This window comes from Scyliorhinus canicula, chromosome 5 (genome assembly GCF_902713615.1).
Source record: "Scyliorhinus canicula chromosome 5, sScyCan1.1, whole genome shotgun sequence".
In the NCBI taxonomy this organism is placed as follows: domain Eukaryota; kingdom Metazoa; phylum Chordata; class Chondrichthyes; order Carcharhiniformes; family Scyliorhinidae; genus Scyliorhinus; species Scyliorhinus canicula.
Genome location: NC_052150.1, coordinates 224289890 through 224317191, shown reverse-complemented (window position 1 = coordinate 224317191; position 27302 = coordinate 224289890). Strand labels below are relative to the sequence as shown.

Here is a 27302-nt window from a genome sequence, read left to right as displayed (position 1 = left end):
ATCCCAATGGAGTGCGGCCTACTCACTGATGATGCCGTTTTGGAGGGAGCGGAGCGTCCGCAAAATGGCGGCCCCGATTGTGGCGTCAAAACAGATTCTCCAGCCAATTTCCGAATTCAATTTTAGCATCGGCAATCGGAGAATCTAGCCCAAGTCTCCTGAATGGAAAATCCCGGCCAATCTTTCAGCATCTACCCTATCAAGCCCCGTCTAAATCTTTGACATTTCAATGAGATCACCTGTCATTTTTCTAAACCCCGGAGGATTGACAAGGACAATACCAAATGGAGAGGTTATACTTCTCAGCACCGTCTGGGGCTCCAGAAAGAGGAGACGGAGGGGTGGTATCTCAGAGGTTTTTAAGATAATGAGAGTTTGAGAGGGTGGACATAAAATAGATGTTTATACTTCTGGGGATGTCCAAACTGTGAGGAGCTGAATCGAAGACAATTACTAATAATTCCAGAAAGGATTTCAGGAGGATTTCATTCACCAGAGAGCGATCAGAAGGAGGAACCTGTTGCCAAAGGGAATGCTTGAGGTGAATAAAGCATTGATGCATTTAGGGAAAGTTCAGAAAGTACATGAGGAAGAAGGGAACAGAAGATTCTTGAGTGTAAGTGTAAGTGCCAAATGGCCGGTTTATGCCTGCAAAGCTCTATGTCGATTGGCTAAAGAGCGGCTGGTGGGCAGGTCTTCAGCACGGCAGCTGGTACGATGCCAGTTCCCGCTGACTTTGTTGTGTCCGTGGGCACTGATGCACTATCAATTATGATGAGACCAGAGTAGAATGTAATCGAGGCTTTATTACACAGAGATGTGTGGCCTCCTGCACCAGCTGACGAAATGGCTGCTGTACTGGGAGCACACATATTTATACTCTGCCTACTGGGCGGAGCCAGCAGGCAGGGATCTACCCCCATACCTGTAGTACAGGGGCCTTACCGTAAAACCCACATATATATATATATATACAGTATATACATCAGTGGTGACTACCACATTCACCCCCGTTAAAAAATGAGTCCAGCGGGGCTGGTGGAGAACTATATACATACAAGTTGCGTTTAAAAATCACAGGGAATATTACAAATTCAGGAGGTCCGGTGCCTTGATTTGCCGTTGAGAGTGCCGCAGTGCTGGTGGCGACTCAGGCATCGGCTTTGTCTTCAGTGACTCCGGGAGCGTGTCAAAATCCTCTTCATCCCTGGGTGGGAGCAAGGGGAGGACGGATTGTCCTGGAGCGGGGGCTGCGGTGGGGTGTGCCGGGGGAAGGGAGGGTGGCGCGGATGCAGGGGGGGGGTGGCGAACCAGCTGTTGCCAGGTCTTTGAGGGAGACTGTGTCTTGGTGGCGTCGGGGTACGCTATGTAAGCGTGCTGCGGGTTTGCGTGGAGTAGCTGTACCCTCTCAAGCAACGAGTCCGCCTTGTGGAGTCGCACGTGTCTACGGAGGAGGACGGGTCCTGGAGCTGCCAGCCACGTTGGGAGTGAAACCCCGGAGGTGGACTTCCTGGGGAAGGCAAAGAGACGTTAATGGGGAGTTCCGTTAGTCGCGGTGCACAGGAGCGACCGAGTGGCGTGAAGGGTGTCGGGGAGGACCTCCTGCCAGCGGGAGGCCGGGAGATTTCTGGACCGTAGGGCCAGCTGGACGGCCCTCCAGACCGTCCCATTCTTCCATTCCACCTGCCCGTTTCCCCTGGGGTTGTAGCTGACCGTCCTGATCGAGGCAATGCCCCTGTTGAGCAGGTACTGGCGCAGCTCATCGCTCATAAATGAGGATTCCCGGTCACTGTGGACGTAGGCGGGGAAACCGAACAGAGCGAAGATGGTGTTGAGGGCTTTGATGACGGTGGCAGACGCATGTCGGGGCATGGGATGGCGAAGAGGAATCGGGAATATTCGTTGACTACACTGAGGAAGTACGTGTTTCGGTCGGTGGAGGGGAGGGGCCCTTTGAGGCGTTCAAAGGGGCGGGAGGCCTTCACCAGGCACGCACGGTCTGGCCGGTAGAAGTGCGGATTACACTCCGCGCAGACCTGGCAGTCTCTGTGATTAGCCTGACTTCCTCAATGGAGTAGGGCAGGTTGCGGGCCTTGATGAAATGGTAAAAACAGGTGACCCCTGGGTGACAGAGATTGTCGTGCGGAGTCCGTAGTCGGTCCACTTGTGCGCTTGCACATGTACCTCGGGATAGGGCATTGGGGGGCTTACGGTTGAGCTTACCGGGGCGATACAAAATCTCGTAGTTGTAGGTGGAGAGCTGATCCAATGTCGCACAGCTTCAACCATAGCCTGGGCCTCCTTTTCGACGGAGGAGTGCCGAATTTCGGAGGCATGGAGGGTGGGGGAAAAGAATGCCATGGGCCTGCCTGCCTGGTTGAGGGTGGCGGCCAGAGCGATGTCTGATGCATCGCTCTCGACTTGGAAGGGGAGCGTCTCGTCGACCGCGTGCATCGCGGCCTTGCCGATGTCGGCCTTGATACGGTTGAAGGCCCGGGGAGCTTCGGCCGTCAGGGGAAAAACGGTGGATTGAATGAGTGGGCGGGCCTTGTCCGCATAGTTTGGGACCCACTGGGCGTAGTAAGAAAAGAACCCCAGGCATCGTTTGAGGGCCTTGGGGCAGTGGGGGAGGGGAAGCTCCATGAGGGGGCGCATGTGGTCGGGGTCGGGCCCCAGAACTCCGTTCTGGACCACAAAGCCGAGGATGGCTAAGCAGTTCGTGCTGAACAGGCACTTCTCCTTGTTATACGTGAGGTTGAGGAGAGTGGCGATGTGGAGAAATTTGGAAAGGTTGGCTTCGTGGTCCTGCTGGTCATGGCCGCAGATGGTGACATTGTCCAGGTATGGGAAAGTGGCCCGTAGTCCCTATCGGTCAACCATTCGGTCCATCTCCCGTAGGAAAACCGAGACCCCGTTAGTGACGCCGAAGGGGACCCTAAGGAAATGGTAAAGGTGGCCGTCTGCTTCAAACGCAGTGTATGGGCGGTCCGCCTTACGGATGGGGAGCTGGTGGTCGGCAGATTTCAGGTCCACTGTCGAGAAGACCTGGTACTGTGCAATCTGATGGACCATATCAGATATGCGTGGGAGGGGGTAAGCGTCGAGCTGTGTGTACCGATTGATGGTCTGACTGCAGTCAACGACCATCCTATTTTTCTCCCCGGTTTTCACCACAACCACTTAGCTCTTCAGGGACTGTTGCTGGCCTCGATGATACCTTCCCGAAGCAGCCGCTGGACCTCAGACCTGATGAAGGTCCTGTCCTGGGCGCTGTACCATCTGCTCCTGGTGGCGACGGGTTTGCAATCCGGGGTTAGGTTTGCAAAAAGGGAAGGCGGGTCGACCTTAAGGGTCGCGAGGCCGCAAACAGTAAGGGGTGGTAGGGGCCCGCCGAATTTCAGGGTTAGGCTCTGGAGGTTGCACTGGAAGTCCAGGGCTGAGTAGCAGGGCAGCGCAAAGGTTGGGGAGGACGTAGAGGCGGAAGCCGCTGAACTCCACGCCCTGGGCAGTGAGGGTGGCGATGCAGTACCCCCGGATCGCCACGGAGTGGGATCCGGAGGCCAGGAAGATTCTCTGGTTAGCGGGGTGTACCGCGAGGGAGTAGCGCCTTACCGTATCGGGGTGAATGAAGCTCTCAGTGCTCCCGGAGTCCAGCAGGCAGGAGATCTCGTGCCCGTCGACTTTCACCTTTGCCGAAGCGGTCGCGAGGTTGTGTGGCCGAGACTGGTCAATCGTGACCAAGGTGAGACGCAGCTGGTCGTTGGCGGTTGCAGGCGATGCGCGGCCTGATGAGGTGCCCGACGGGCAGGGGTGCTGAGGCGGGTAAGATGGCAGCGGCCATTGGTTCTGAGGGAGGCAAGATGGTGGCGCCCACGGGCCGCACGTGGTCTGAGGAGGAGAAGATGGCGGCGCCCACTGGCCGTACGTGGGGGCTGCCAGGACAATAGCGGCGATTGAGCTGGACTGGCACGCTGCAGAGAAATGTCCCTTCTTGCCACAGGCCTTGCAGAGGGCATTTGGGTGCCCCGGGATTGGTTGGCTGCCACGCGGCGCAGGTGTGGGGTTGGCTGGGGGCGGTCGCTGATGGGATCCATGATGGGGTGGCCATCGGCGGGGTCCACGATGCACAGGGGGGTTGGGCCGTGCGGTCGGGGGAATAAGCCTGGACGTTGCGTTATGTGACCGTAAGTGAGAGCGCTAGTTTTGTTGGTCGCCGCAAGGTCATGCCTGGCCCCTTCTCAGAGGCGCTGCCGAATGTAGTCAGACCCTATGCCCGTATCGAACGCGTCTCTCATCAACAGGTTTGAGTGTTCAGTGGCTGAAACGGCCTGGCAGTCACAGTCTCTAACTAGGGCGAGCAGGGCGCGCCAGAAATCTTCCACAGGCTGACCGGGAAGTTGGCGCCGCGTGGAGAGGAGATGCCAGGTGTAGATTTTGTTAGTCCGCTGAGCGTAATTTCCCTTCAGTAGCGCCATGGCCTCTTCGTAGGTCGGCGCGTCCTGGACGAGGGGAAAAACGTTGGAGCTCAGCCGCATGTACAGAATCTGGAGCTTCTGTGCCTCTGGGATTGCATCTGGTGCAGACCCGATGTAGGCTTCAAAGCAAGCTAGCCAATGTTCTAAGTCCTTTTTGGCGTTGTCTGCTTGAGGATGCAGCTGCAGGCGATCTGGCTTGATGTGGAGGTCCATCTCTGAAAAATCTGTGTGTAATAAATTGACGCACTATCAATTACGACGAGGCGAGAGTAGAATGTAATCGAGGCTTTATTACACAGAGATGTGTGGCCTCCCACAGCAGCTGGCGAAATGGCTGCTGTACGGGGAGCACACATATTTATACTCCGCCTACTGGGCGGAGCCAGCAGGCTGGGACTACCCCCGTATCTGTAGTACAGGGGCCTTACCGTAAACCCCATATATATATATATATATACAGTATATACATCAGTGGTGCCTACCACAGGTACTCAGTTATTTCTTAATGTCACACAGAGTAAACCGAAAACGAGAACACTCCTCACCCATTCCCAAACAGGAATGGGAATCTCTTCCCCAACAGGAGTGCGAATGCCTCCCTCAATAGGTCAGGGATTCTCTTTCCAAACAGAAAAGGGAATCATTCCCCGAGCAGAACGGGAATCTCTCTCCAAACAGGAATGGAAATCTTTCCCTGAATCCGTCTGGGAATCCTTCCCAAAGTAGGAACGGGAACCTCTTCCTCCTGGTTGTGCTGAACTCAGGGGTTCGTCCAGAAGTTGGCAAAGCTGCTTTTATTTTGTCAATATTATCGGCCTTGATATTTGTCCCTGCTGAGGGGCAGGAGGGGTGGATGGGCTGAAAGGTCAGGTTAAAGAGGCCACGACAAACTGCGGTAGACCACACACCTATATATCCCACAGTGAATATATGGGATCAACATATTTAAATGAAGTTCCCATGCAGAGGACTTTTAGAAGTTAACTCATAAGAACATAAGAACATAAGAACTAGGAGCAGGAGTAGGCCATCTGGCCCCTCGAGCCTGCTCCGCCATTCAATTAGATCATGGCTGATCTTTTGTGGACTCAGCTCCACTTTCCGGCCCGAACACCATAACCCTTAATCCCTTTATTCTTCAAAAAACTATCTATCTTTACCTTAAAAACATGTAATGAAGGAGCCTCAACTGCTTCACTGGGCAAGGAATTCCATAGATTCACAACCCTTTGGGTGAAGAAGTTCCTCCTAAACTCAGTCCTAAATCTACTTCCCCTTATTTTGAGGCTATGCCCCCTAGTTCTGCTGTCACCCGCCAGTGGAAACAACCTGCCCGCATCTATCCTATCTATTCCCTTCATAATTTTAAATGTTTCTATAAGATCCCCCCTCATCCTTATAAATTCCAACGAGTACAGTCCCAGTCTACTCAACCTCTCCTCATAATCCAACCCCTTCAGCTCTGGGATTAACCTAGTGAATCTCCTCTGCACACCCTCCAGCGCCAGTACGTCCTTTCTCAAGTAAGGAGACCAAAACTGAACACAATACTCCAGGTGTGGCCTCACTAACACCTTATACAATTGCAACATAACCTCCCTAGTCTTAAACTCCATCCCTCTAGCAATGAAGGACAAAATTCCATTTGCCTTCTTAATCACCTGTTGCACTTGTAAACCAACCTTCTGTGACTCATGCACTAGCACACCCAGGTCTCTCTGAACAGCGGCATGCTTTAATATTTTATCGTTTAAATAATAATCCCGTTTGCTGTTATTCCTACCAAAATGGATAACCTCACATTTGTCAACATTGTATTCCATCTGCCAGACCCGATGGATGTAACTCATGTTACATATGTTTCCAAGGTACCTTAGGGAGACACTTCTTGTGACTCAGGAAGAGTGGGTGCGATATTCCCAGGCCCCTCAATTAAGGTTCCGCACCCACCCCCAGTCCTGATCTACCCCTCTATCCTGATTGCCAACTTCCACACCATCCTCAAACACTGATCACTGGCCTCTCCCCACACCCCGCCACCCTAACCCACCCACTTCCCAAGGATTGGGGACAGTCCCCAAAGGGGGCTGGTTTAGCTCACTGGGCTAAATTGCTGGCTTTTAAAGCAGAACAAGCAGGCCAGCAACACGGTTCGATTCCCGTACCAGCCTCCCCGGACAGGCGCCAGAATGTGGCGACTAGGGGCTTTTCACAGTAACTTCATTGAAGCCTACTCGTGACAATAAGCGATTTTTATTTCATTTCAAAGGAGACAGAACTGCCTGATGTTAAAGTGATTCTCCCCTTAAAACCAACATGATTTCTGCATTTTGAGTCTTTTGGAGTTTGTGGCCTCCCCTTCCCGTAGATCGAGGCCCCATCACGTTTGATATTTCTATGGAAAGGTTTGAAAAATTTCTGAATCAATGTTCTTTTTGATTCCAGATCGTCAGAACCAATCCATGTTGATCACGTAAGTCGCCTGAGAAATCGTTTCAGTGATACATTATTCTCAGTATATTTAAAATCATCCATTTTGAACAGTCTCTTGGAACAGAGTGAGGCACCGCATCCAATCAGAGTGAGGCACCGCATCCAATCAGAGTGAGGCACCGCATCCAATCAGAGTGATGCACCGCATCCAATCAGAGTGAGGCACCGCATCCAATCAGAGTGAGGCACCTCGTCCAATCAGAGTGAGGCACCGCATCCAATCAGAGTGAGGCACCTCATCCAATCAGAGTGAGATACCTCATCCAATCAGTGTGAGGCACCGCATCCAATCAGAGTGAGGCACCGCGTCCAATCAGAGTGAGGCACCGCATCCAATCAGAGTGAGGCACCGCATCCAATCAGAGTGAGGCACCGCATCCAATCAGAGCGAGGCACCTCGTCCAATCAGAGTGAGGCACTGCATCCAATCAGAGTGAGGCACCGCATCGAATCAGAGTGAGGCACCGCAGCCAATCAGAGTGAGGCACCTCATCTAATCAGAGTGAGATACCTCCTCCAATCAGAGCGAGGCACCGTATCCAATCAGAGTGAGGTCCAACATCCAATCAGAGTGAGCACTGCATCCAATCAGAGTGAGGCACCGCATCCAATCAGAGTGAGATTCCTCATGCAATCAGAGTGGGATATCTCATCCAATCAGAGTGAGGCACTGCATCCAACAGAGTGAGGCACCTCGTCCAATCAGAGTGAGATACCTCATCCAATCAGAGTGAGGCTCAACATCCAATCAGAGCGAGGCACCGTATCCAATCAGAGTGAGGTCCAACATCCAATCAGAGTGAGCACTGCATCCAATCAGAGTGAGGCACCGCATCCAATCAGAGTGAGGCACCGCATCCAATCAAAGTGTGGCACCGCATCCAATCAGAGTGAGGCACCTCATCCAATTAGAGTGAGGCACCTCGTCCAATCAAATTGAGGCACGTTGTCCAATCAGAGCGAGGCGCCATATCCAATCAGAATGAGGCACCACATCCAATCACAGTGAGGCACCTCTTCCAATCAGAGTGAGGCACCTCCTCCAATCAGAGTGAGGCACCTCCTCCAATCATAGCGAGGCACCGCATCCAATCAGAGTGAGGCCCAACATCCAATCGGAGTGAGGCACCGCATCCAATCAGAGTGAGGCCCAACATCCAATCAAAGTGAGGCCCTGCATCCAATCAGAGTGAGGCACCTCATCCAATCAGAGTGAGATACCTCATCCAATCAGAGTGAGGCACCGCATCCAATCAGAGTGAGGCACCTCCTCCAATCAGAGTTAGGCACCTCATCCAATCAGAGGGAGGCACCGCATCCAATTAGAGTGAGGCACCAAATCCAATTAGAGTGAGGTACCGCATCCAATCAGAGTTAGGCACCGTATCCAATCAGAGTGAGGCACCGCAACCAATCAGAGTGAGGCACCTCATCCAATCAGAGTGAGGCACCGCAACCAATCAGAGTGAGGCACCGCAACCAATCAGAGTGAGGCCCAACATCCAATCAGAGTGAGGCACCGCAACCAATCAGAGTGAGGCACCGCATCCAATCAGAGTTAGGCACCTCATCCAATCAGAGTGAGGCACTGCATCCAATCAGAGTGAGGCACCGAATCCAACCAGAGTGAGGCACCGCATCCAATCAGAGTTAGGCACCGTATCCAATCAGAGTGAGGCACCGCAACCAATCAGAGTGAGGCACCTCATCCAATCAGAGTGAGGCACCGCAACCAATCAGAGTGAGGCACCGCATCCAATCAGAGTTAGGCACCGCATCCAATCAGAGTGAGATACCTCATCCAATCAGAGTGAGGCACCGCATCCAACAGAGTGTGGCACCTCGTCCAATCAGAGTGAGATTCCTCATGCAATCAGAGTGGGATATCTCATTCAAACAGAGTGAGACACTGCATCCAATCAGAGTGAGATTCCTCATGCAATCAGAGTGAGATACCTCATCCAATCAGAGTGAGACATCTCATCCAATCAGAGGCACTGCATCCAATCAGAGTGAGGCACTGCATCCAATCAGAGTGAGATACCTCATCCAATCAGAGTGAGATACCTCATCCAATCAGAGTGAGACATCTCATCCAATCAGAGGCACTGCATCCAATCAGAGTGAGGCATCGCATCCAATCAGAGTGAGGCACCGCATCCAATCAGAGTGAGGCACCGCATCTAATCAGAGTGAGGCACCGCATCCAATCAGAGTGAGGCACCGCATCCAATCAGAGTGAGGCACCGCAACCAATCAGAGCGAGGCACCGCCTCCAATCAGAGCGAGGCACCGCATCCAATCAGAGTGAGGCACCTCCTCCAATCAGAGTTAGGCACCGTATCCAATCAGAGTGAGGTCCAACATCCAATCAGAGTGAGCACTGCATCCAATCACAGTGAGGCACCTCCTCCAATCAGAGTGAGGCACCTCCTGCAATCAGAGTGAGGCACCTCCTTCAATCAGAGCGAGGCACCGCATCCAATCAGAGTGAGGCCCAACATCCAATCGGAGTGAGGCACCGCATCCAATCAGAGTGAGGCCAACATCCAATCAGAGTGAGGCCCTGCATCCAATCAGAGTGAGGCACCTCATCCAATCAGAGTGAGATACCTCATCCAATCAGAGTGAGGCACCGCATCTAATCAGAGTGAGGCACCGCAACCAATCAGAGTGAGGCACCGCATCCAATCAGAGTTAGGCACCTCATCCAATCAGAGTGAGGCACCGCATCCAATCAGAGTTAGGCACCGCATCCAATCAGAGTGAGGCACCGCATCCAATCAGAGTGAGGCACCGCATCCAATCAGAGTGAGATTCCTCATCCAATCAGAGTGAGGCACTGCATCCAATCAGAGTGAGATTCCTCATGCAATCAGAGTGGGATATCTCATCCAATCGGAGTGAGGCACAGCATCCAATCAGAGTGAGATATCTCATCCAATCAGAGTGAGATACCTCATCCAATCAGAGTGAGGCACTGCATCCAATCAGAGTGAGATTCCTCATGCAATCAGAGTGGGATATCTCATCCAATCAGAGTGAGGCACAGCATCCAATCAGAGTGAGATATCTCATCCAATCAGAGTGAGATACCTCATCCAATCAGAGCGAGACATCTCATCCAATCAGAGGCACTGCATCCAATCAGAGTGAGGCACCGCATCCAATCAGAGTGAGGCACCGCATCTAATCAGAGTGAGACACCGCATCCAATCAGAGTGAGGCACCGCATCTAATCAGAGTGAGGCACCGCATCCAATCAGAGTGAGGCACCGCATCCAATCAGAATGAGGCACCGCAACCAATCAGAGCGAGGCACCTCCTCCAATCAGAGTGAGGCACCGCAACCAATCAGAGTGAGGCACCGCATCTAATCAGAGTGAGGCACCGCAACCAATCAGAGCGAGGCACCTCCTCCAATCAGAGCGAGGAACCGCATCCAATCAGAGTGAGGCACCGCATCCAATCAGAGTTAGGCACCGCATCCAATCAGAGTGAGATTCCTCATGCAATCAGAGTGAGGCACCTCGTCCAATCAGAGTGAGATTCCTCATGCAATCAGAGTGGGATATCTCATCCAATCAGAGTGAGACACTGCATCCAATCAGAGTGAGATTCCTCATGCAATCAGAGTGGGATATCTCATCCAATCAGAGTGAGGCACTGCATCCAACAGAGTGAGGCACCTCGTCCAATCAGAGTGAGATACCTCATCCAATCAGAGTGAGGCTCAACATCCAATCAGAGCGAGGCACCGTATCCAATCAGAGTGAGGTCCAACATCCAATCAGAGTGAGGCACCGCATCCAATCAGAGCGAGGAACCGCATCCAATCAGAATGAGGCACCGCATCCAATCAGAGTGAGGCACCGCATCCAATCAGAGTGAGGCACCGCATCTAATCAGAGTGAGATACCTCCTCCAATCAGAGCGAGGCACCGTATCCAATCAGAGTGAGGTCCAACATCCAATCAGAGTGAGCACTGCATCCAATTACAGTGAGGCACCTCCTCCAATCAGAGTGAGGCACCTCCTGCAATCAGAGTGAGGCACCTCCTCCAATCAGAGCGAGGCACCGCATCCAATCAGAGTGAGGCCCAACATCCAATCGGAGTGAGGCACCGCATCCAATCAGAGTGAGGCCAACATCCAATCAGAGTGAGGCCCTGCATCCAATCAGAGTGAGGCACCTCATCCAATCAGAGTGAGATACCTCATCCAATCAGAGTGAGGCACCGCATCTAATCAGAGTGAGGCACCGCAACCAATCAGAGTGAGGCACCGCATCCAATCAGAGTTAGGCACCTCATCCAATCAGAGTGAGGCACCGCATCCAATCAGAGTTAGGCACCGCATCCAATCAGAGTGAGGCACCACATCCAATCAGAGTGAGGCACCGCATCCAATCAGAGTGAGATTCCTCATCCAATCAGAGTGAGGCACTGCATCCAATCAGAGTGAGATTCCTCATGCAATCAGAGTGGGATATCTCATCCAATCAGAGTGAGGCACAGCATCCAATCAGAGTGAGATATCTCATCCAATCAGAGTGAGATACCTCATCCAATCAGAGCGAGACATCTCATCCAATCAGAGTGAGATACCTCATCCAATCAGAGTGAGGCACCGCATCTAATCAGAGTGAGGCACCGCAACCAATCAGAGTGAGGCACCGCATCCAATCAGAGTTAGGCACCTCATCCAATCAGAGTGAGGCACTGCATCCAATCACAGTAAGGCACCGCATCCAATCAGAGTGAGGCACCGCATCTAATCAGAGTGAGACACCGCATCCAATCAGAGTGAGGCACCGCATCTAATCAGAGTGAGGCACCACATCCAATCAGAGTGAGGCACCGCATCCAATCAGAATGAGGCACCGCAACCAATCAGAGCGAGGCACCTCCTCCAATCAGAGTGAGGCACCGCAACCAATCAGAGTGAGGCACCGCATCTAATCAGAGTGAGGCACCGCAACCAATCAGAGCGAGGCACCTCCTCCAATCAGAGCGAGGAACCGCATCCAATCAGAGTGAGGCACCGCATCCAATCAGAGTTAGGCACCGCATCCAATCAGAGTGAGATTCCTCATGCAATCAGAGTGAGGCACCTCGTCCAATCAGAGTGACATTCCTCATGCAATCAGAGTGGGATATCTCATCCAATCAGAGTGAGACACTGCATCCAATCAGAGTGAGATTCCTCATGCAATCAGAGTGGGATATCTCATCCAATCAGAGTGAGACACTGCATCCAACAGAGTGAGGCACCTCGTCCAATCAGAGTGAGATACCTCATCCAATCAGAGTGAGACATCTCATCCAATCAGAGGCACTGCATCCAATCAGAGTGAGGCACCGCATCCAATCAGAGTGAGGCACCTCGTCCAATCAGAGTGAGGCACCTCGTCCAATCAAATTGAGGCACGTTGTCCAATCAGAGCGAGGCTCCATATCCAATCAGAATGAGGCACCACATCCAATCACAGTGAGGCACCTCCTCCAATCAGAGTGAGGCACCTCCTCCAATCAGAGCGAGGCACCGCATCCAATCAGAGTGAGGCCCAACATCCAATCGGAGTGAGGCACCGCATCCAATCAGAGTGAGGCCAACATCCAATCAGAGTGAGGCCCTGCATCCAATCAGAGTGAGGCACCTCATCCAATCAGAGTGAGATACCTCATCTAATCAGAGTGAGGCACCGCAACCAGTCAGAGTGAGGCACCGCAACCAATCAGAGTGAGGCACCGCATCCAATCAGAGTTAGGCACCTCATCCAATCAGAGTGAGGCACCGCATCCAATCAGAGTTAGGCACCGCATCCAATCAGAGTGAGGCACCGCATCCAATCAGAGTGAGGCACCTCATCCAATCAGAGTGAGGCACCGCATCCAATCAGAGTTAGGCACCGCATCCAATCAGAGTGAGGCACCGCATCCAATCAGAGTGAGGCACCGCATCCAATCAGAATGAGATTCCTCATGCAATCAGAGTGAGGCACTTCGTCCAATCAGAGTGTGATTCCTCATGCAATCAGAGTGGGATATCTCATCCAATCAGAGTGAGGCACTGCATCCAATCAGAGTGAGATTCCTCATGCAATCAGAGTGGGATATCTCATCCAAACAGAGTGAGGCACAGCATCCAATCAGAGTGAGATACCTCATCCAATCAGAGTGAGATACCTCATCCAATCAGAGCGAGACATCTCATCCAATCAGAGGCACGCATCTAATCAGAGTGAGGCACCGCATCCAATCAGAGTGAGGCACCGCATCCAATCAGAGTGAGGCACCTCATCTAATCTGAGTGAGGCACCGCATCCAATCAGAGTGAGGCACCGCATCCAATCAGAATGAGGCACCGCAACCAATCAGAACGAGGCACCTCCTCCAATCAGAGTGAGGCACGGCAACCAATCAGAGTGAGGCACCGCATCTAATCAGAGTGAGGCACTGCAACCAATCAGAGTGAGGCACCGCAACCAATCAGAGCGAGGCACCTCCTCCAATCAGAGCGAGGAACCGCATCCAATCAGAGTGAGGCACCGCATCCAATCAGAGTGAGGCGCCACATCTAATCAGGGTGAGATACTTCATCCAATCGAAGTGTGATACCACATCATGCACAGCCCCCACAGAGATAGGGGGGGGGGGGGGGTTGGGTGCGGTTGAGGGTGGGTGAGGGAAGGTTGCAGTGGGGGGGTGCGGTAGGGGAGGTGTGGTGGAGGAGTTCGGTGGGGGGGGGGGGTGTGCGGTTGGGAGGGTGTGTGCGGTTGGGGGGGTGGGGGTGTGTGCGGTGGGGGGAGGGTGTCTGTGGGTGTGGGTATGTGTGTGTATGTGTGGAGTGTGTGTGTTTGTGTGTGGGCAGGGGTGCGTGGGGGTGCCTGTGTGTGGGGGTGGGGGTGCGGTGGTGGGGGGGTGCGGTGGGGGTGCGTTGGGGGTGCAGGGGGGGTTGCTGTAGGGTGGGGGTTGGTGCGGTGGTGGGGGGGGGTGTTGTGGGGGAGGGGTGTGGTGGGGGGAGTAGGGGGGCTGCCGTGGGGGGGTGCCGTGGGGGTGTGGGTGTGTTGGGGGGGTGCGGTGAGGGGGGGTAGGGAAGAGTGCAGTGGGGGGTAGGGGGGTGCAGTGGGGGGTAGAGGGTGCAGTGGGGGGGTTTGGTTGGGGGGGGTGTGTGCAGTGGGGGAGGGTGTCTGCGGGTGTGTGCGAGTATGTGTGTGTCTGTGTGGAGTGCGTGTGTGTGTGTGTGGGCAGGGTCTGAGTCGGGGATATGTGGGGGTGTCTGTGTGGGCGGGGTAGCGGTCTGTGTGGGGCTGTGGGTGGGGGGTGTGAGTGGGGTTATGTGTGTGGGGGTGTATATGTGGCGGGGTCTGTGTGGGGGGGGTGAGTGGGGGTGTGTGTGTGTGTGTTTGGAGGGGTGTGCGTGGGGGTGCGGTGGGGGGGGTTGTAGTGGGGGGGGTGCGGTGTGGGGGAGTAGGGGGGCTGCCATCGGGGTGTGCCGTGGGGTATGTGGGTACGTTGGGGTGGGTGGGCACGGTGAGGGGGGTGGGTGCGTTGGGGGGGTGGGTGTGGTTGAGGGGGTTTGAGGGAAGGGTGCAGTGGGCTGTGCGGTAGGGGGTGCAGTGGGGGGAATTTGGTGGTGGGGATGTGCGGTGGGGGAGGGGGTGTGCGGTGGGGGGAGGGGGGTGTGCGGAGGGGGTGTGTGCGGGTGTGTGTGTGGGGGGGTGAGGGTCTGTGTGGGGGTGTGGGTGGGGGTGTGTGTGGGGGGGTGTGAGTGGGGGGGTGTGAGTGGGGGTGTGGGGGTGGGAGTGTGTGTGGGGGTGTGAGTGGGGTGTGTGAGTTGGGGTGTGTGTGGGGGTGTGTGTGGGGGGTCTGTGTGGGTGTGTGTTTGTGGGCGGTGTGAATGGGGGTATGGGGGTGGGTGTGTGAATGGGTGTGTGTGTGGGGGGCCTGTGTGTGGGCGGTATGTGTGGGGGGTATGAGTAGGGGTGTGGGGGGTGTGGGTGTGTGTGTGTGGGGGGGGGGGTGTGCGTGGGGGAGAATTTCTGTGTCTCTCTGTGGGAGAGGGTCTCTCTGTGGGGTAGGAACTGTCTGTAGTGAAGAATCTGTCTGTATTAATGGATCTTTCTGTTAAGAGGGTTTCTATGTTTGTCTGGGGGTCTCTCTGTGGGTAGGGATTCTGGGTGGAGGGTCTCTATGTGGGGAAGGACTCTCTTTGGGGGTGTATCTGCTTTGTGGGTCTCTGTGGGGGAGGGGATTCTCTTTGTGGGAGGGGAGTCTCTGTGTGGGAGGGGACTCTCTATGGGGAGGGGAGTCTCTGTGGGGGAGGGGCCTCTATACAGGGGAGGGGCCTCTCTGCAGGGAGGGGAATCTCTGCGGTGGAGGGAACTCTGTGCGGGGGAGGGGAGTCTCTGCGGGGGAGGGGCCTCTCTGCGGGGCAGGGGACTCTCCGTGGGGGAGGGGAATCTCTGTGGGGAAGGGTCTCTCTGCGGGGAGGGGAGTCTCTGTGGGGGAGGGGCCTCTCTGTGGGGGAAGGGCCTCTCTGCAGGGGAGGGGCCCCTCCGTGGGGGAGGGACCTCTCTGTGGGGGAGGGCCTCTCTGCGGGTTAGGGGCCTCTCTGCGGGGCAGGGGACTCTCTGTGGGGGAGGGGAGTCACTGTGGGAGAGGTGATTGTCTGTGGACAATGATCTGTGTGGGTCAGTGTTTTGAATCTAATTATTTTTATACAGGGGTGAGTCAGGTGCCGGGAAAACCGTGAACACAAAGAGGGTGATCCAATATTTTGCCATTATTGCAGCTCAAGGAGATACGTCGGTGAAGAAGATGGTAAGAACCTAACATATTCCTGTTCACACTCGGGTGTGGACATTGTAGAAAAATATCTTCAACATCACACCAGAAAATAATGGCTTGTTTCAGCTCCCCCTTGTACTCAGCCAAGTCTGCACTGCTTTAAATACCATCCATCTCTTTACACTGACTTACAGTGAGGGCAGAATTGTTTCACTGGGCACACAGTTTTCGCCAGGTGAGAAGTCAAAATGAAAACTGTTTTCTCTCTAAAAAAAACTTAGCTCTGTCCAGCAATGACATCATCTCATCAAGCTGAAAACTAATTAACTCCCCAGGGAACCCCCTTAACGAAAACAAAATTGCATTAACCCAAGTTTTTGCAGCAATTTATTGCACCTCAAGCTTGTTGAGCAACTATTGCTGCTTTGGACATTTGATTTAGAATCCCCAGAGCAGATGGAGGCCATTTGGCCCATCAGGTCTGCACTGACCCTCTGCAAGAGCACCCTATCCAAACATTTGGTGGTTTGTTGCCAGATTATGTCTGGCGCAGCAAATCACAGACTGTATTACTGTCTCACCAATCTGTGAGGGGTCTCTAACATCCCGCTGGGAAATTGTTCCCATCTTGTTCTCCCGGCAGGAAGATGGGAAAACTCTGACTGGAGAGATTAATGTGCCATTTGTGTCAGATGAGTTAAGAGTTTATCTAACACTGTGCAGCTCACTAAGACAAATAAGAAGTGGTTAGGATTACAGTTGGTTCATTTGTTAATGAATTTCCTCTTGAATTGAGAATAATTCTCCTGTTTTTAAATTTACAGTGTTATGGGGCTAACTTGGACAAAGTGGTGAGTAGCCCAATTAATTTGTTGGAAGTGAGTGAGAGAATCTAATCTTGGGCGAAATTCTTCCCTGCCTGGCGGGGCGGGGGGATCCCGGCATAGCGGAGTGGAACCACTCCGGCGTTGGGCCTCCACAAAGGTGCGGAATTCTCCGCACCTTTAGGGGCTAGTCCCGTGCCGGAGTGGCTCCCGCTCCGCCGACTGACGGCAAAACAGGCGCCAATGGCCTTTGGCACGACGCTGATCGGCGCCGGTCGGCGTGAGAAAGCGTATGCACCTGAGCGTCAGCGCCGCTGATGTCACCACCAGCGCATGCGCGGTGGAGGGGGTCTCTTCCGCCTCTGCCATGGTGGAGGCCGTGGCGGCGGCGGAAGAAAAAGAGTGCCCCCACGGCACTGGCCCGTCCGCCGATCGGTGGGCCCCGATCGCAGGCCAGGCCACCGTGGGGGCACCCCCTGGGGTCCGTTCGCCCCACGCTTCCCCCAGGACCCCGGGGGCCCGCTCGCGCCGCCAATCCCGCCGGCCCAGAGATAGTTTAAACCATGTCGGCGGGAGAGGCCTGACAGCGGCGGGATTTCGGCCCATCGCAGGCCGGAGAATCGCCGTGGGGGGCACGCCGATCGGCGGGGTGCGATTCCCGCTCCTGCCGATTCCCGGGTGGCGGAGAATTCCGGCCACGGCGGGGGCGGGATTTACGCCGGCCCCGGGCGATTCCCCGATACTGCGGGTGGTCAGAGAATTCCGCCCCTTAAATCCCAAAACAGATGAGTCAGGTGCTCGTCAGGAATTAAAATGCAGGAATTATGTAAGAGGAATTGGACCCACCTAGAACCCGCCCACTTCCAGTACAATGGAGCAAAGGGCAGACAACCAATCCGCTCGTAGGAAGCGGGTTGATAATTTAGGCCTTTACCTTAACAGTCATTCGATAATTAACCTGAGGAAATCAGTCCAGACTGGGAAACAGAGCAGCTGAAAGGATGTGGGAGGGGTTGAATCAATCAGCTAAGTGTCTTTACTGCACTGCTTGTGGGCTAAGAGGAAAAGGACTGCTTCTTCCCAAGAAAGCTGCCCAGTAATCCAACCCCACTATCTCCCTTCTCCCCCAACCAATCACAAACCTTCCAAACATCATTGGATCCTTCTAAGATCTCCACTGGATGACCAGCCACCAAAAGATCCACTGACCAATACACTCAATGGGAACAAAATATTCCAGGATATTGATTTTGTTTTGGAGACGCTTGGGGCCTTTGGCGAGGAAAAGGTTTTGAAGATATTTGACAGAGTATTTAAAAGGAGGGGTCTGGACAAAGTGAATAGGGATGGATATGGAGAAACTGCTGCCATTAGTGGGAGGGGTGAATAATGATGTGAGGTAATTGGCAATGGAATCAAACGAGACATAGAACATAGAACAGTACAGCACAGAACAGGCCCTTCGGCCCTCAATGTTGTGCCGAGCCATGATCACCCCACTCAAACCCACGTATCCACCCTATACCCATAACCCAACAACCACCCCCCCACCCTTAACCTTACTTTTATTAGGACACTACGGGCAATTTAGCATGGCCAATCCACCTAACCCGCACATCTTTGGACTGTGGGAGGAAACCGGAGCACCCGGAGGAAACCCACGCACACAGGGGGAGGGCGTGCAGACTCCACACAGACAGTGACCCAGCCGGGAATCGAACCTGGGACCCTGGAGCTGTGAAGCATTTATGCTAACCACCATGCTACCCTGCTGCCCCTTTGATGAGACATCAAGAGAAACTTATCGATGCAGCAAGTTTGACTCTGTGGGCGGTGTAGTGTGCGGGCGGAGTAGTGGTTCTGTCACTGGACTAGTATCCAGGGGCACAGGCTAATGTTCTGGACAGTAAGAAGTCTTACAACACATTAAACACATTAAAGGAGCCATCCCCTCTGGACAAGCCCTCCGTATACACAGGATCTGCTCAGACGAGGAGATCTACAGATGCTGAAAGATGCCCTCGTACGAAAAAAATTCTCACCCCCAGTCCAACGCCGGCATCTCCACATAATGTTCTGGAGGCATAGGTTCGAATCCCGCTATGGAAGTTGGTGGAGTTTAAATTAATTTAACAAAATCGGGAATTGAAAACTAGTCGCAGTCATAGTGACCAATAAACTATCATCGATTGTCATAAAATCCCACGTGGAAATCGGCCATCTTTACCTTGGTCTGGCCTCCATGTGACTCCAGACCCATATTATATGGTTGACTCTGAACTGCCCTATGAAATGGCCGAGAAAACCAGTCAGTTCAAGGGCAATTAGGGATGGGCAATAAATGCTGGCTTTGCCAACGACACCCTCATCGCATGAAGGAGGAAAAGGAAGTGGTTAGGACTGGAGTGCACTGCTGGACAGTGCGACTTTCCGAAGGGAGTTAGAGAGTTGCAGGGTTACGGGGAATATGCAGAAAGTGGCGAATTGATCTTTCAGAGAGCCAGCACAGACATCATTGTCTACCTGCCCTCTTTTTGTGCTGTAAGTACTCCGTGACTATGAGGCTTAAATAGATCTTCTATTTCTAAATCACACAGGGGTCCCTCGAGGATCAGATTATTGAGGCTAACCCAGCCATGGAAGCCTTTGGAAATGCAAAGACTGTTCGGAATGACAACTCTTCCAGATTCGTAAGTGGAAACATTCCCGGTTTGAGTTTCCCTCTCCGAACAGGGCCTGTTCCTCTGCTCCCTGTTCTTTGATCTTTAGGGTTTGGGCCAAGATTGGTATCGTGACCAGTACGGGCTTGGAAGGCTGAAGGGCCTGTTCCTGTGCTGTACTGTTCTTTGACAAAGGGTCATCTGGACTCGAGCTCTTTTCTCTCCTTACAGATGCTGCCAGACCTGCTGAGATTTCCTCTTGGGTTTCAGATTCCAGCATCCGCAGAAATTTGCTTTTATCCTGTAGTGTTTGTTCTTCATTCTTTGTTAACCCTCTTCCTTCACCAGAGAGTGGTCGGCCTGTGGAATTCACTACGACAGAAAGTAGTTGAGGCCAAAAACGTATGTTTTCCAAAAGCAGTTAGATATATGTCACTTGGGACGAAGAGGATCAAGGGATATGGGGGGGGGGGGGGGGGGGGAACGCGGGATCAGGCTATTGAGTTGGAAGATAAGCCATGATCATAATGAATGGTGGAGCAGGTTTGAAGGGCTGAATGGCCTCCTCCTGCTCCTATTTTCTATATTTCTAACCCTGAGAGCCACAAGTTATTTTGCTATCCGTGGTTTTAATCTCTCCTCCACCAATCCTGGCCTTACACTTTAACGTGGTTCCTGCTGATCTCCGGTTGAGGTTAAGACAACTGATTGAGAAATTTCCCACTGTTTAAAGCAGCTTTGAAGATGAGAAACCAATGATAAGTAAGATATTTCCAGAGATATGAAACGAAAAGGCCTTGAATCAGGTCAGATGCAAATCCCTCTCCATGACAGCTGACAGGGATTGACCTTTTAGGTAGATGTTTACCGCTGGGGGTCAGTTTGGGAACTAAAATGGATGAACATTTGCTCAGTAAGATTACTCAAGTTGCAAAACCAACCAAGCTAGATAGAGTTAAGGTGTAGATCAGCCCTGATCTAATTGGATGAATAAACAGGCTTGAGGGGCTGAATGGCCTCCTTCCTGTGAAGACTTCTAACTCAACAGTCTGTATGTGTTGCATTGCGAGGGAGAATGCACCAGTTTCTGGTGACTGACAGTTAATGGCCAAGCTAAATAGACAGAATATTCACTCGGTCCACTTTACGTTATTCTGATGTATTTTGATGTTTCAACAGCAATATTTATTGTCAAAAACCTCTCTTGGTTTCAGGGCAAATACATAAGGATCCATTTTGGTCACACGGGCAAGTTGTCATCTGCTGACATAGACACATGTACGTATGTTTATAATGAGCCATTTTCAGTAGGTGGGGATTGATTCGTCAATCTAAAGGCAAACTATCTTATGTGGAAATCATATAAAATTAATTGTTTGGTAGTACCGAACTTGCATGTTGCTGAAATAAACAGACACATTTTGTTCAAGCTTGACGTCTTGCACTCATCAGGCCAAGAATACCAATGTCGGGGGAAGCAACAAATTTATACTGTATGGGATTGGTTGGCACATGGACTCTGATTGGTAGAGGCATTACCATGGAGAATGCACCGGTTTCTGTTGACTGACAGTTAACGGCCAAGCATGGTTTGAAATGTAACCCAGGCAGCTTGACTCTGATTGGTCTGAGGAATGCACCAGCAAATGGCTGTCACTTTTTTTGTTCAGCTGAAGCAGGCACAATGTGGGGGGAGGGGGGGAAGGATTTTCTGCACCTGTCTGCGGGGAGGTGGGATCAGCGTCGGGAGTAGAAAATCCCACTGGAGAACCCAAAATTGGGTTGGTTTAGCACACTGGGCTAAATCGCTGGCTTTGAAAGCAGACCAAGGCAGGCCAGCAGCACGGTTCGAGTCCCATACCAGCCTCCCCGAACAGGCGCCGGAATGTGGCGACTAGGGGCTTTTCACAGTAACTTCATTTGAAGCCTACTTGTGACAATAAGCGATTTTCATTTTCATTTCATTTTCAAAATGTGTTTTACACCGGTGTGATTTCCCTTTGTGATTGTCTCTGCGCTTCATTACTCATTTGGCTGATGGACAGAACATCTTTCTGGCTCGATGGCAGCATCCTGTCAGTGGTGAATGCCACGCGTGTTGTTACTGCACAGTCGCAGTGTGAAACAGCTGGCTTCACCTGTTGCTCAAATGAATGAGATGCCTTTGCCCTGCCAGGGTAACCTGATGTAAACTGGCCTCTTTTCAGGGCCAAAGGTGACAGCCTTAGACCCATTCATGAATTTGTGTGATGCACAGCCCGGGATACAGAATTGGCTGGCCGAAAGAAGAAAGCGAGTGGTAGTGGATGGAAAGTATTCTGCCTGGAAATCAGTGACCAGTTGTGTCCCGCAGGGATCTGTTCTGGGACCTCTGCTCTTTTGAGGTTTTATAAGTGGCTTGGATGAGGAAGTGGAAGGGTGGGTTAGTAAGTTTGCCGATAACGCAAAGGTTGGTGGAGTTATAGATAGTGTCGAGGGCTGTTGCAGGTTACAGCAGGACATTGACAGGATGCAGAGCTGGGCTGAGAAGTGGCAGATGGAGTTCAACCTTGATAAATGTGAAGTGATTCATTTTGGAAGGTCGAATTTGAATGCTGAATACAAGGTTAAAGGCAGGATTCTTGGAAGTGTGGAGGAACCGAGGGATCTTGGGGTCCACGTACATAGATCCCGCAAAGTTGCCACCCAGATTGATAGGGTTGTTAAGAAGGTGTATGGTGTGTTGGCTTTCATTAACAGGGGGATTGAGTTTAAGAGCCGTGAGGTTTTGCTGCAGTTTTATAAAACCCTGGTTAGACCACACTTGGAATATTGTGTCCAGTTCTGGTCGCCTCATTATAGGAAGGATGTGGATGCTTTGGAGAGGGTACAGAGGAGATTTACCAGGATGCTGCCTGGACTGGAGGGCATGTCTTATGAAGAAAGGTTGAGGGAACTCGGGCTTTTCTCACTGGAACGAAGAAGGCAGAGAGGTGTTGAAGAATAGTGATACTTTTCAGCCGAGATGTTAATCGTTATTTCTTCATGTTCTCAGACTTGCTCGAAAAATCCCGTGTAGTGTTCCAGCAGCCAGGAGAACGGAGTTACCACATTTACTATCAAATCCTGTCCGGCAGAAAAAAGGAACTTCAAGGTAAACAACATCAGAAGTGAGGGATCAATAAAGTTATGGCACTGTAGCCACATGTTTGTTAATTAAATATAATTGTCTATCCCCCGCATGTTCAAATTCCTCCAAGGCCTCACCTCCTCACTATCTCTGAAACCTCCTCCTAACCCATCGAGAACTTTGCATTCCCTCGAACTCTGGCCTCTTGTCATCCCCCACGTAACTTCATTCCACCATTGTGGGTTGTGTCTTCGATGTGTGGGCCCAATCACCTGGAACAATCTCTCTCCCTCTTGCTCCTCCTTCACAGCACGGTAGCATTGTGGATAGCGCAATTGCTTCACAGCTCCAGGGTCCCAGGTTCGATTCCCGGCTTGGGTCACTGTCTGTGCGGAGTCTGCACGTCCTCCCCGTGTGCGCGTGGGTTTCCTCCGGGTGCTCCGGTTTCCTCCCACAGTCCAAAGATGTGCAGGTTAGGGTGGATTGGCCGTGATAAATTGCCCTTAGTGTCCAAAATTGCCCTTAGTGTTGGGTGGGGTTACGGGGATAGGGTGGAGGTGTTGACCTTGGGTAGGGTGCTCTTTCCAAGAGCCGGTGCAGACTCGATGGGCCGAATGGCCTCCTTCTGCACTGTAAATTCTATGACTATGACAACGTTCTGTGAAACCTGCCCCTCTGACCAAGCTCAATGTTAATTTTGGTCGGATTCCATGGACTACACGTCGCCCAGGTTTGTGTTGCTGCAGCAAAGGCAGGGTTTCTAAACCATCGGGCTGATCTGTCACTCACTGGAGCAAGGAAGGATCACAGCACAAGTCGAAAGTGGCAAAAGCAAATGAAGGATAATAACCATGGCCAAAATAAGAGCAAGAATCAAACTCATTGCACCTTCCTGTTCTAGACATCCTGATGGTCTCCACTAACCCCCACGACTATCATTGCTGTTCACAAGGTGTCATAACGGTGGACAAACTCGACGACGGCGCGGAGCTGATGGCGACTGATGTAAGTTTGTTTTGTTTGGATTTTTACATCCCCTGTTTCTTAACTCCTCTATTAGGATGGTAAATCTGTGGAATTTGTTACCGCAGAGAGCTGTAGAGGCTGGGTTGGATTGGATTGGATTTGTTTATTGTCACGTGTACCGAGGTACAGTGAAAAGTACTTTTCTGCGAGCAGCTCAACAGATCATTAAGTGCATGGGAAGAAAAGGGAATAAAAGAAAATACATAATAGGGCAACACAAGATATACAATGTAACTACATAACACTGGCATCGGGTGAAGCATACAGGGTGTAGTGTCAATGAGGTCAGTCCATAAGAGGGGTCATTTAGGAGTCTGGTAACAGTGGGGAAGAAGCTGTTTTTGAGTCTGTTCGTGCGTGTTCTCAGACTTCTGTATCTCCTGCCCGATGGAAGAAGTTGGAAGAGTGAGTAAGCCTGGTGGGAGGGATCCTTGATTATCCTGCCCACTTTTCCCAGGCAGCGGGAGGTGTAGATGGTGTCAATGGATGGGAGGCAGGTTCGTGTGATGGACTGGGCGGTGTTCACGACTCTCTGAAGGTTCTTGCGGTCCTGGGCCGAGCAGTTGCCATACCAGGCTGTGATGCAGCCCGGTAGGATGCTTTCTATGGTGCATCTGTAAAAGTTGGTAAGGGTTAATGTGGACATGCCAAATTTCCTTAGTTTCCTGTGGAAGTATAGGCGCTGTTGCGCTTTCTTGGTGATAGGGTTGTTAAGTATGTTGAAGGGTGAGATAGCAGATACATCAGTGAGAGAATCAAAGGTTATGGGGATAAGGCAGGAAAGTGGAGTTGAGGATTATGTCAGATTAGTCATGGTCTCTTTGAATGGCGGAGCAGGCTCGATGGGCCGAATGGCCTACTTCTGCTCCTACATCTTCTGATTTTAATAATAATAATCTTTACTATTGCCGCAAGTAGGCTTACAGTAACACTGCAATGAAGTTACTGTGAAAAGCCCCGAGTCTCCACATTCCGCCGCCTGTTCGGGTACACAGAGGGAGAATTCAGAATGTCCAAATTGCCTAACAAGCACGTGTTTTGGGACTTGTGGGAGGAAACCGGAGCACCCGGAGGAAACCCACGCAGACACGGGGAGAATGTACAGACTCCGCACAGACAGTGACCCAAGCTGGGAATCGAACCTGGGACCCTGACGCTGTAAACCCACAGTGCTAACCACTATGTTACCGTGCCACCCACTGGGTCAGCACGGCCTTATGGTGTACTAAAGTGACCCTGATGTGAGTGAGGCTCTGTGAAAGTTAAAATCAATTGTGTGAGTTTGATATTACTGATATTGGTCCAGGGTATACTTAGTAATCTTGAGGATCTGTGAAGTAAACATCCACTCAATCTGATTGATCATTAGTGTGTTTGAAGCTGCCCACAGTACCGTCCCAGGGCAACTGGAGAAGTCAACAAGTGTGATGTTCCTCCCATCCTGACTGTGGCATGGTGGCAGCAGAGGAAGTGTCAAGTTTGGTGCTCCAGCCACCATGAGTGTGGGGACGTGTTGGATGTTCCCCTCCTCATTATATTTCATGTGTGTGTGTACAGAACAGCAATCTGATGATTTCACTGGGCCCAGACTTCCAGTCAGAATTGACACCAGGAGCCAAGAAAGCAGAAATGATTGAGGCAATAGCACAACATTTGGGAGTAGAAGAGGAAAAAGTAAACCTAGATAGCAATTCAGTAGAGTTCAGTAGAATTCAGTTGCAGATTGATGTACCATCAATTGAACGCGAGACGAGTTGCTGAACAAAAGTATGACTTTAATCTACTAGATGTTAGCCCTGCGGTCGATTACAGTAGAAGGACGACCGCCGGGAGTACTGGGTATTTATACCCCGCGGGGTTAACTCAGCCTCTCGACCAATCAGGGAGCCGTCACATGACTGGTCTCAACCAACCGGTCGAGAGGCACATGACCGACCAGGGCCAATGGTAAGCCGGTGTTCTGCACCAATGGCAGGCAGCTATGCTAATCATACCACCACACAGATGAAGCAGCTTGATATAGTAAAGGGGGGGGGGGGAAACTCAAACTGGAAAATAAAGAAAAAAGAGGAAAAGAAATGGAACTGAAAAAGCTGGAGGTTGAGTTTCAAAGTGAGGAAGAAATCAGACAGCATGAGCTGTCCAGTGAGTGAAGAGGTCAGATTACAGATGAACGATGTTGAGTAGTTCGAATGAGGAGTCAAGTCCAGCTTTGTTACAGCAAAGAGTCTGCCAGGGGGCTGGGAGGGGGCGGATTTTCTGCGCCCGTTTGCAATCCCGTAATAGCCACTAACTCTCGTGTTAGGGCCATTATGGGACTTGCGCCGGGGAGATCTTGGAATGAAATCTGCCCCGCCCTCTGCTGGCGCCAAGGTCAAAGTTCGCACTCAGTGAGGTCATGAACCTGATTGCCATCAATTTTCATTCATTTAAATATGCAACCCTTTATCTTCCGGGGACGTCATATATCGCCCACCCCACCCCTCCAAACGCCAACCCCTGCCACCAGCGTGATGTCACGCACAGTGACCAAGTGGTAGAAAACAAAGGTTAGTATTATTTAGTATACAAAAGATCTCCCCTCCTCAAAGGGTCCCCGACCTGCACCCAGGTTGGGGTTTTTACCCCAGTGATCTAATCCCCTCCTTAGGGGAAGCTCCGCCCGCTGGTTACTGGGGGAGTTCGTATTCAGTGGTGATGACAGGGAACCTGATAGTCCTGATGCAGTGACCTCCACAACGGTTATAACAACCCTCCCCTCCCCCTGCTAAGTCCATGTCTGTGGGCGGGTCCAAGGAACCCTGAGTCACCTTAGCTCAGGAATGGCCGTCGGGAGCCGGTAGCGTGGCATCCGGAAGCGTGTGCCGAATTTGGTGGGGTCGTCGGAACGGAGGCAGCTGTGGGCACCAGCACAGCGGGCTCCTTTGGTGGCAATAAATCCATGTCATACACGGAATTGGAGATCAGCAGGACCTGTCTGGCATCACGGTGCCCTTGATGTCCGAAACCGGCTTCTCCAAGGCAGGTGTGGCCGGGGCCAATGGTGGCAGCTGGGGTGGAGGCGGTAACTTGAGCCGGGGCTGGTTTTGGTCCGGGACCTCTGGAATCGGATCTGGCGGGTCAGGGATGCGCCCGCGGAGGTGATCCACGTGTTGATTCCATTGGCGCCCCTGTGCCCTCACTCCATAAGAGACCCCTCTCTGGGCGAACACGACACCCAGGATCCATGTGGCTCCTTCACCAAAGTTGCGAAGCTGGACAAAGGTGTACGCCAGCTGATGGAACCATCAATTCACGAGACACGTGTTTTATACAGCAGTCAAGGGGGAGGAGTCGTGGGCGGAGAAAAGGGTGGAGCCCTTTACAAACTCCTGAGCATTCCCAGAGCTACTCCCCCTAGTGGACGGATAATGCTACTGCGCTTACAATGGTATTGGTAGATACAGTGTGAATTACTATGTTACATTCACCCCCTGAAAAAAAATCAAGTCCGGCGTGGGTGGTGGTCTACAAAGGGAGTCTGTCCGGTGGTCGAACTGTCCGCTGTGATCTGTGGACCACCGGGGTTGCAGCCTCTTGCGGTGGCTGGATGAGTGTTGTGTGCTGGGGTACGATGGCGGACTCCAGGGTGGGTTGTGTCCGAGCTTCATACTCTTCTGGTTCGACCGGGGACTGGGGGCGCTGGGGCTGGCCGGCGCGGGTGCGCGGAACTGGTGGAGCGAGCTTGTGTGCTCGGGAGCGCGAGGGGGCGGCAGCATGGGGTGTAGGGTGAGGGGTCCTTCTGTGGGGGTAGAAGGGGCGCTGGATCCGGCGGGTGCCAGATCCCGGAGGGATACTGTGTCCTGGCAGCCGTCAGGGAATTCGACGAAGGCGTACTGAGGGTTGGAGTGGAGCATGCGCACCTTCTCAACAAAGGGGTCGGT

The 27302-nt window shown here is 52.3% G+C and overlaps 1 protein-coding gene across 1 annotated transcript in view; it reads left to right on the top strand.

Moving 5' to 3' along the window:
• Positions 1 to 27302, top strand: part of LOC119966620 (myosin-7-like) — a 176052-nt gene that overhangs the window by 27584 nt on the left and 121166 nt on the right. Inside the window, exons 6-12 of the mRNA XM_038798621.1 lie at positions 6921 to 6948; positions 15697 to 15793; positions 16585 to 16611; positions 19182 to 19274; positions 20459 to 20522; positions 22279 to 22377; positions 23255 to 23358. Coding sequence (XP_038654549.1) covers positions 6921 to 6948; positions 15697 to 15793; positions 16585 to 16611; positions 19182 to 19274; positions 20459 to 20522; positions 22279 to 22377; positions 23255 to 23358 — 512 coding nt within the window. The remainder of the gene's footprint in view (positions 1 to 6920; positions 6949 to 15696; positions 15794 to 16584; positions 16612 to 19181; positions 19275 to 20458; positions 20523 to 22278; positions 22378 to 23254; positions 23359 to 27302) is intronic.